The sequence below is a fragment of the Diplotaxodon limnothrissa genome, linkage group LG12 (assembly GCF_057381915.1).
Source record: "Diplotaxodon limnothrissa isolate DT_005_m linkage group LG12, D_limnothrissa_male_GT1.1, whole genome shotgun sequence".
NCBI lineage: Eukaryota > Metazoa > Chordata > Actinopteri > Cichliformes > Cichlidae > Diplotaxodon > Diplotaxodon limnothrissa.
In genome coordinates, this window is record NC_140607.1 from 37,652,887 (window position 1) to 37,663,741 (window position 10,855).

A 10,855-nucleotide genomic window follows, 5' to 3' on the forward strand; every position below is an offset into this window, starting at 1 on the left:
CCACAGTGCGTCTTTTTCCTTTCTTCCTCCCTAACCCCCAAGCAGATGGCTGTCCCTCTCTGAGCCTGGTTCTTCTTGTTTTTCCTTCCCACTGTCACCAAGTGCTTCCTCATAGGGTCATCTAATTGTTGGGGTTTTCTTTCCAGTATTGTAGGCTCTTACAGTATGATGCACATTCAGGTGACTGTGACTGTGATTTGGTGCCATGTGAATAAAACTGAAATGATTTACAACACTAGAGAGGGATTCAGCCGTGGTCAACAAACATGTTTTCACCAAAAATCCTTTAACAAACCTTCGATTGCAGGATTTTACTTAATACAAAACTAATCTTAAAATAAATAAATAAATACTCCAGTACCTTCTCATTGCACTTTTCTAACGACTTTTCATATTACAGGGTTAAAATGAACGAAGGATTTGAAAACAACTTGACTCAACTGAATGACAACTGGACGTTGTACAACTCCTCCCTGGAGTCTGTCATACCCAGGAGCAACATCACTTATGTTGGATTTTACCTGCATCAGCCATCCACGGCAGCCATCTTCATCGTGTCCTACCTGCTGATTTTCCTCGTGTGCATGGTGGGAAATGGAGTGGTGTGCTTCATCGTGCTGAGGAGCAAAAATATGCGGACTGTTACCAATTTGTTCATCCTAAACCTTGCCGTGAGTGACCTGCTGGTGGGGATTTTCTGCATGCCAACAACGCTTCTTGACAACATAATTACAGGTGAGCAGACAGTAATAGAGGTGTGTTGCTCTTTTGTGCTATCAGTGGCAACACTACCCAAAAACTACCTGGTGAAATTGCATCAAATTTGAGAGGTTGAGCATGGAGTAGGGAAGAAACTATTACCTTTTAGCACAGAGGAATTTCTGCATGTGGATTCTTATAAATTAGATGATTTATTGCTTCTTGCTTCCTGATAACCCAGATAGAGGACAAACTTCTATTGTGATTAACATCCCGAAAGGCGTATTTAAGCTTCAGTGTGTAGACCGAACAGCAATAATGGACAACAAAATAAAAGGTTGCCAACATGAAAGTTAAAATCTAATTTCCTTGATGAAAGTTTTGCAGATTATCTGCAGAACTCAGCAAATACTAATGAACAGAATCATAACCAGCTACTTACCAGGTTCTGAAGCAGAAAATAACCACTTTTTGGTAGCGATAGAACATCTTAGAAAGATTTGGTATACCCACTGCACACATAAACCTAAATTACAAATGAATGTTAAGGCAGCCGGAGTATGGTAAAATCCAGCCTGACCAGCAACAGCTGAGTCACTGCAGTGGAACCAGATCTGATTCCTGGTATCCTGAAACGGCCACCGAGCAGAAGGGTTAAGGTTTTTCTGTCGTCTTCACTTTTGCCCTGTTTTACCAAGACTTGCTTCACATTTCAGTGATCGCAAAGAAAATGCTGTATGAAAAAAAGTGTTCTCACCATCTTTTCCAGAGTTCAACCAGCCATTTAGCTTTCTACTGTGAAATCACAGCGTCAGAGCTGCTGGCTTTGAGTTGTATTAATGTGGACTACCCAAGTTTTCTGTAGAGCCATCCCTTGCTAAATGAACCTTGTGAGCACTGAGACATGACCCACCGCTTTCTTATCGCCTGTGGTGGTGAGAAACAGAAGAGGCTCGGCAGAGTTGAAATTGTGAGCTGAGATGGAGAAACCGGGGCTTTTTCCACATTGTGCTCCAATTCCGTTTGACAGTTGGTTGCTGATGACTAAATCACACATGAGCAATTTTTAAGGCAAGTGATAGTAGCTGGGGGTTCAGATACTGTCTACAGTTACACATTGAAATTAAATGACTAAAATTTTCCTGACAATGATTTTATGATAATTTACTCTTGGAAAGTGTTTTCAAATTCCTTTGATTCTGATATGAAATGACAGTTTCAAACTAAAGCCCACGAGCTTCTGTATTTTGCTAACAATAAGAATGTCAACTGAGTGACAACGAAATTGCTTTACTCATTTAGAGCAACAATTTTGGATGTATAACGAGAGCGGAATCTGCAATTAGTGATTACAGTTACAGACCAATTATCCACATCTTTCCTCTTTGTAAGAGCAGATATTTGGTATGAAAAAAAAAACCATTATAGTCTGAATCAAGAGCCAAACCAGACATGTGAACGTACAGCTGGCTGGAATTCTTTGTGTGATTAAATTCCTGCTGCGATGACATAACAATGAATTTAATCCAGAAATGTAAGGGACGGCTTGCACCCACCAGCAGGAAGCATATTCCAGATTAGCTTTCCAGTAGATTATCGCATTAAAAATTATGCAGAGTTTTAGAAAAATCTCTTTCAGTGCGAACCTCTAACCTCAACAGTTCAAGAATACACCAGTGGGTAAGCATTTGCTGCACTATGAATGGCACTGGAACAGCTAAAAATAACAAAAGCATTTAATAAAATAAAGCGTGTATGCAATCCCAGTGTCATCCATTAATAAAAGAAACCTAGAGGAGAGACATGTCAACGGAGTAGGAATTGAGCTCTGGAATCAACACCTGCCGAGCACAAAATAATAGAAATAACAGGATAATAGTAATAATAGAAAAAACATCAGTAAAAATTATTTTGTGATGTAGCTTATTGGAGAGAATGATGATTACATTTGGCTAATAATAGCAAGATTTTTGCACTTGTGCAACTTGGATATATCCATATCTGCAGGGGAACAAACGTCTTGCACAGAAGAAGCCTAATGTGTAAACACTGAACCCAGGAGATACAAGTATACCGACCCCTGCTCGCCACCTCTCACTGAGGACGACTTTACAGACCGTCTTTAGGACATAGGCTTCAAAACCCGAGCTGTGCGTTGAAGAAAGCATGACTATATACAACTGGCATCTCTCAGCCTGGTGCAATAGCTCCAGCTGCTGCTGTTCGAAGTGCCAAGAACCAGTTTGGATCTGACTGCCCAGACCTCCCCCCCGACTGCTTCCCCATTCATATTGCATCAGACACCAGTGGACCCCCCAGCCAGTAGGAAGGGTGATTGGCAGGGCTGGCCTATGGGACTGTCTCTGGTTGAGGTCAAGTATTGACCAAACTCAGGTCATCTGCAGAGCACGTCTCCATACAGAAATCTAAAATATTTGATTAGGCTTCATCAGATATGGATTTTAAAAGGATTACACTTTGGTGGGAGGTGCATGCTTATAGGTCATAATTAAGCGGGGATCCTGATTGCTTTCCAGAATGCATTAGCCTTTGCAAAGGATGTACCACCCGAGAGCTTTACATTACCTGACTCTCTTATCAGCAAGATTATAGAAAAAATGAAATGTGGATATACCATCTTATTATGTGACGCCACCTGCAGCCATAACTGTTTTTGATCGCTCCAGAAGGTGATTATGTGAAGATTCTGTCAACATTAAGGTGTCATGGCCACACAATTTCATGCAATCATGAAATGATAAAGCGGGATAGGAGACATCAAAATGAAGGCCTGGTTCAATAAAGGGAGGAACAAGTGGCTGATGACCCCGACCACTAGATGCCTGTTGCAACACTTTTATTTTTTGGGTCTGTTCTGAGAATTCATGAGTCAGCTTGTCACATTTCATGTTACACAAGATAGGATAACACAAGATGTTTTAGAAGAATATACTCCAGTAAATTCTCTGCAGTTTCTTTAGTGTGTTATGTTGCATGACCTAGTGGAGAGGCCGTGTTAACAGGGCAAGAAAGATTACCGTCGGCGTCTCCAGCAGATTTTTCATGCCACTGAAGATCCAAACATTTGAGCAAGAAGGGAGCCCAAAGTGATGATCAGGCGAAAAAAGATGGCCCTCTATGTTTGCTGATCGACTGTTGAGATTTGAGTAAAATATCAGTGGACATAATGGTAAATGTGATGCAGCAGACAAAAAAAAAAGGTTCAAGGTGAGTCAAGCTGCAGTTTGTATGAGGACAAAATGAAAGATTCATTCAGACGCCAGCAGGCCAAAGAGCTTTTGGCACAGAGATGAAAATTGAGCTCACTCAGCTGGAACGTAAAGGGCTGTGTCAATCATAAAGTGGGCAGAGCTCATCACCTGTCTGCCTGCACTCCATCTTTCAGTTCTTTCAGTGTTAGGAGTAGGATACAGAGAAATTCAGTGGCATTTGGCCAATAAATCACTCCGACATCTCAATTCAGCTCTGCTTTCCATTATTGCGTCAGAACAGATTAGATGCCATTGTAATCTGTCTGTCTGCAGTTTGCATGTTACTCAGGCTGCATGTATGAAAACATGACCTTATGCATAATTTTTTCTCCTTGTAGCGTAATAGTCATGTGTTTACAGTGATCGTGCACCGAGCTTCGAGTGCAGCCAAGCATGGGCGACCTACAGCTGAGTGATAATGCACGATGCATTCAGGCACAGACAGAGTATGGGAGCCGCTGCTGCTGATACTGCGCTCGTGTGCTGCTCACACCTGTAAAGGCTCAGGGATGTGATGCATATCCTTTTTTGTATGTTAGTTTCGGTTGTCAATGAAAACTCTGGGTGTTTGATTTATATTTAAAATTTCACAAATACCAAAAAGATATATTTCTGTGAAAAAATGTGTTGATGAGAGATTGTGGACAAAAGGAGAAAAGCACAACTTAATTTTGTAGGCAATAATTAAAAGTTAGGACAGGGGCGACAAAAACATGAAAAGTGATAATAATACATTTTAAAAAACACACAGTGGAACATCTGATAACTAAGATGTTAATTAGTAGCATTATTTGGAATAAACAGACATTTCCTGAGAGGTTGCAAATTTAATAGAGACTAGAAGAGGATCACCACTCTGAAGGACTGCGTGTGCAAACGTCTCACAATTATGAAGAATTTTTGGTACATAAACAAGTAAATGTGAGGTTCGGCCTCTCAGGAGCACTCTCTCTGCGATCAGGAAAACAAGTAAAAACTCTAAAATGCAAACAAACAGATGCATAATGCACATTTTCGAAATGCTGATATCTCCTGGGTGCTCAGCACTCAAATCTATGTGAGCTATGAAACTACAGCTAAGCCCTCAGTGGCTGAAAACACCTAGAAATGTTGTTAAAAGGAGAGGTGATGCAACCAGAGGTAACTTGCCCCTCATCTCACCTTTCTGAGACATGTTGCTGGCATGAATTTAAAAATGAACATACTAAAATGTGTTTCTGCATTTTTAATTCACATTTTTTCAGCTTTTTTGGAAATGAGACTGGACTCAATGTTAATGGAGGTCAGGGGTCAGGGCTTTAACACAATGAAGTGAAGCAATAAATAAAATGTACAGCTCTCCATTTGACAATGAGACTGTGAAGCTTCCCAACACCAACGAAAAGCAGTGCGATGACGGTTACAGTCATCTTCTTTCAGCTATAGTGATAAGAGGCTCTTGTTTAGCCCATGAGTGCTCTGAAAAGACTGGACTACTCGCAATCTGCCGCAGTTTCTAAGAAAGCTTTCATCTACAGCCCATGTGATGATGCTCTAGTTCACCGTGATTGATGGTATTGAATCTGCATCAGTGCTTACTGGCAATTCAAATTATATGAAAGAGGCATCGCAAGAAGATTAAAGACGCCCAAAATCTGCCTGCTCGTCTGCTCAGCACTGTGAGCAGATTTGGCAGATGCTGTGTAATTTTGGTTAATAACATATTGTGTGTAACAGAAGTGCACTATCGCACTGTATAATATAATTTTGTGAATAGAAATTATTGTAAAAAACAGTAACTGCAGACCTCCAGCAAGAAGGAATTGGTGTTTGAGGATATTTTTTATTATGGAAACCGTAATTAATAATGACACTAGACCGTGTCTGCTGGTTCTAAATCCAGTATGCGGATGGATGGCAGCTCAGGATATCAGCATATTGTCTGCCTACACAGAAGAAATTTGATGAAAGTGGGTCTGTCTCTGCCTTATTTAGAGTTTTCTGTTCTGAAAGGGATTAAGAAGCTGAGCGTATTATGTAGACAGCTTGTTAATCTGTTTATTCCTTAAAAAATGAAAGAAAGGAAGACAAGGAGGTAAACATATACACAGTGAAATAAAAATACGCTTTCAGTCCAGTTATTTCTGCCATTATATTTATCTGACATCATCCATGTAAGAGAGCAAACTTCCAGATCGTTGTGCTCCCAGCTGTGCGAGGCTTAATCCTCAAATAATTTGCATAGTTCAAAAACAAGACTATCCCCTCCTCTTTCAAATCCCTTATTCTGTTTCCTAGATATACATTTTAATATCTTAAACCAGTAACAGAGATATGCCTTATGTTATTATTAGAAACCGAAAAGAAAAATTATTTCATTAATTTTTTTGTATTTCATTTTGATCAATTAATTTTAATTTCAGCAGGTGGTATCACACTCGAACAGATTGAACATGGACTGAACAGTGGGAAATACATGATTTAAACCTCCCTATACCACAAAATATTTTTTTTCATTGTAAACAGCTGTGTTATACTTGGTGAGACTCTAGAACTTAAAGAAATATACATATTTTTTTAATTATTAGTAATTGTTTGTATGTACTGTTAACATATACTGTTTTATCAAACAGCCTGAGCTTATTAATATTAAAAACATTTCACCGTAATTTTGACAATAATTCTAACAATGTTTTGACATTTTGTTAAAATTAAAAGTACGGTATGTTTTAGGTAATATACAGTTGTAAATCGTAAATTCAAATGAAAAAAGCAGGAAAGATTGCCATTCATACAGAATTATTATGTAAATTGTAGTGTGATTCATTGTAAATAATGTTACAGATTTTTCCTGTTGTTTTCAAAGACAATGTGCCATATTACAGTACATTAATTTATTTTCAACATATTAGCAGTGTAAAAATAAAAGCAAATCACCATTTTTCAATTTACAGAAATGTAATGTCCATATTACAATAAATTACTCTTTTTGATTTAATGGTAATTTACCATTTTACAGTTATTAACTGTCATTTTTATGTACATTTCTTACAGTGAGGTTCATTTTCAAACTCAAAGAGCCCTCATCAGATCCCCCAAAACGTAGTAATACTGCTGGTGGGTGGAGATAGAAACACTATTATAAAGTTCCCTGAAAATCTCGTCCTATAAATGTTTTTCTCGTCACTGTTCAATGCCAATATTTTAAAACTCAGATTTCAACTTCACTAATAAGAACAACACGCTCTGCCAGGAACCCCGTGAGGTTTGTTAGTCTCATTCAACCTTCATCTGGTATAACAATTAATTGCAAGTGCAGATAAATGGCTCATATCAACATCCTTCTAGCCTGCTGGCCTCTCGGGCGCTTGTTTGTGCAGTGAAGCTCCTATATGAATGAACTGGAGAGGGATTCACACGTTTTACTGAATGGTTAAAAGCATTTTCTGCAGATTTTACTAAACTATTCTTGCACAAAGGGCTGATTGAGGATTCCTTGAGTACCGTGTTTCTTCTTCCTGTTCACTCTGTACTGATGATTGTCTGCAGGCATATTAAACATCAACACTGTAGGTGTTACTGTTACCAGCATCACTGATTACGTATTGTTCCCAATCAAAACACTTGCTTATGGCATTAAGACAAATCCCCTCAGCTTCAGCGTACACTGGTGAGTTTGTGGGTGTAATCTTTGTTTTCTCATTTCTTATTCTTCTCCAGAATTTACATAGGTACTGGAAAACTATCATAGAGCAGTCGTGCCTCTCAGGCCTTTGCATACATGTGGGTCGCATAATTACGTTAGTCCTTCCAGACTAACCGGCAGTGTTTAACACTATGGTCTGGATTATTAAAAGGTTGTTTTGAAAAGTGTTTCCTAAATGGCCTTCTGGCTTTTTCAGAACTCACTGGTTAAATATTTCTTAGAGGAACTGATGGTTTCTTCTGTGTCCCAGAAGTATGCCATTACATGAGAGTCACAGCCTGGGGCTACAGTCATCATGCCAACTGTCACAGTTTGTTGTCTCAGTAGTAAATCAGCTGAGTGCATCTCTCTTGTCAACAGGATGGCCTTTCGGAAGCTTGGTCTGCAAAATGAGCGGCATGGTTCAAGGCATCTCTGTGTCAGCTTCTGTCTTCACGCTCGTCGCTATTGCTGTTGACAGGTAACGTAGATGTATTTTATCTTTTAAGCTGCTTTTGAAAAATATAAAGGTCGCAGCGTCTTTTATGCAATTTGTTCAATATGTGCTTTCCATGAATTTGTGTAATTAAGTACTTTGAAGTCCTGTCATGATCCTGGGTTTTTTGTGAGCTTGTGATTCCTTTTAGTTGTAAGAGTCTCTCGTTTGGAATCTGTTTGTACTATTTTTATATTCTCGTCCTCCTTTGTCATCCCTCTGTCTCCTCAGTCATGTCCCCCCATCTGTTTGGATTTCTTTTTCTATGTCAGTTCGGTGTTTCGTGTCAAGTTTGTATATATCAGTCAGTCACCTGTTCACTTAGTTCCTGTTTAATTTGCCAGTCCCTTGTCTCATGTGCTTTGCGTGTAGCTTTGTTTCACTCTGTCATGCTTCCCCTGATTTAGCTCAGCTGTGTTTCCCCGGTGCGTTACATCTCCCAGATTACCTCTTGTGTATTTGAGCCTTCAGTTCTCCTGCAGTTCCACCCCCAGCTTTATTTAAAACAGTCTTTTAGAGTGAATGATATCATTAAGCTTATGACAAAGCTCAGATGGGTAATAATAATAATAATAATAATAATGCTGCCGAGAGAAGAGCTGTGGTACTGCATGAGGAAGTCAGAGGTATGTGAGGGGGCATAGGAAAGACAGTGGTACAGTGTGAGGAGTGACAGATGAGTTTAAGTTGAGTGTAGTAGGGATGGACAGGTTGACAAGTGAGGCTATGCAGGAGTTTCTGTGGACTATGATGTTTGCAGACAACTTTGAGATCTGCAGTGAGAGTTGGAAGCAGATGGAGGAGAATCTGTAGCGGGGAGGTATGCTCTGGAGAGAAGGGGAAGGAAGGTCTGCAGAAGCAAAACAGAATACATGTGTGTGAATGACAGGGACGCAGAAGCAAAGGTGAACATGTAAGGAGTAGAGATATTGAAGGTGGATGAAATGAAATACCTGGGGTCAAGCATCCAAAGCGATGGGCAGTAAACAAGAGAGGCGAAGAAGAGTGCACAGGCAGGGTGGAGCAGGTGGAGATGAGTGTCCTTCTATCACAAGAGTGAAAGGGAAGGTTTATAAAATGGTAGGAAGACCTGCTGTGGTGATGGCACTGATAAAAAGACAAGAGGTCGAGCTGAAGATAGTAAAACTTAATTTGGACAGACCAGGAAGGACAGGATTAGAGGGACAGAGGGCTAGCTCAGGTTAAAAAGTATGGAGACAAAGGTAGAGAGGCACGGGTAAGATGGTTTAGGGATGCTGGAGATACTGGACAAAAGATTTTGAATATGAAGCTGCCAGGCAGGAGGAAAAGAGTGAGACTCTAAAAGCAGCAGCCCAAACAAGAAGACGTTGATGACAGTAGGCAAGTAAATGGTAGTGCTCTGATGCAAAGAAACAGGAAACTGCAGCTTCAGAGTTCTGAGATAATTTTATGGGGATTATCAAAATTCCCATAAAATCCCCTTGTTTCTATACTTTCTGCGGCCCATCTGGCCTGAGTTGGGCACCCTGCTGGCCCCAAACACCACAGATAGCTGACATACATCTATTTGTGTCCTCTAATCGAGGATTACACGCATGTCAGTGACGGAAACAGTGGATCCTGTCTCCTCTTTTGTTATCTCGTGTGTGCAGAAATGCACCTAAGCCATCACAGTTAGTTACGTCCTCTTGGTGAGTGTTACAGGAGATTTGTACCATTACAGTAACAGAGTGCATGGGCTGAACAACTACTGAGCAAACAGAGAACCTTTGTCTTCATCCGGTCGTCCTTCTCTCACCAGTCAGGGCAGATGGCCCCGCCCCTCCCTGAGCCTGGTTCTGCCGGAGGTTTCTTCCTGTTAAAAGGGAGTTTTTCCTTCCCACTGTCGCCGAAGTGCTTGCTCATAGGGGTCATATGATTGTTGGGTTTTTCTCTGTATCTATTATTGTACGATCTATCTTACAATATATATAAAGCGCCTTGAGGCGACTGTTGTTGGGATTTGGCGCTGTATAAATAAAACTGAATTAAAAATTGAATCGAACCAGAGAATCGCCTTAATCTAACTTCTCTCAGCCTTTGGGTATTTAATAGCTGAGCTATTATACCAATAATTTTTTTTTCATTCTCAGACTGTTGCTGTTTTTGCCTCAGCAGGAAATGGAAATGCTACGGCAGTGTTTCCCAACCTTTTGGAGCCGCGGCACATATTTCACATTAGAAAAATCACACGGCACACCACCAAACAAAAGTGTCACAAGAAGCATATTGATCATTTTTCACCAGGCACAGTGGAATTGGCTCGGTTTGTCCCCAGTATACCTTTTTTGCTTTCTTCTGACCACTACTCCTGCCTTCATCTGGGTGAGAATTTTCTCCGGGACCAGGTCGGATTGACCACTTTTCCTTTTCAAATATGTATCTATTGCTATTACACGCTGGTTATCTCACTCACAGCATGACATTATGTAATTTCTTCTTTGTCTTCTGTTTTACTGGCGGTTGGCAACCCATTTACAGTTTTTTACAGACGCTAGGACACATTTCTCAATACTTAGGTCACTTTTGCAAAACTCCTCACACAGTGAGCACAACAGAAGTCTATGTGGGCTAAACTGAGGACCAGTTATCATTGTTTTGGCACAAAATGCATTCAGTGACTACATCTCTCAAATTTCATGAATCATCTTCTCACTCAGACACAACAACTGCCAAAAATCTTTGTACGTACAGGACATTTTG

General features: G+C 40.2%; 1 protein-coding gene across 1 annotated transcript in view; it reads left to right on the plus strand.

Moving 5' to 3' along the window:
* The first annotated feature begins 407 nt into the window (after positions 1-407).
* The window catches only part of npffr2a (neuropeptide FF receptor 2a), a 15,102-nt gene continuing 4,654 nt past the window's right edge, over positions 408-10,855 (plus strand). Inside the window, exons 1-2 of the mRNA XM_085366925.1 lie at positions 408-735; positions 8,017-8,116. Coding sequence (XP_085223051.1) covers positions 408-735; positions 8,017-8,116 — 428 coding nt within the window. The remainder of the gene's footprint in view (positions 736-8,016; positions 8,117-10,855) is intronic.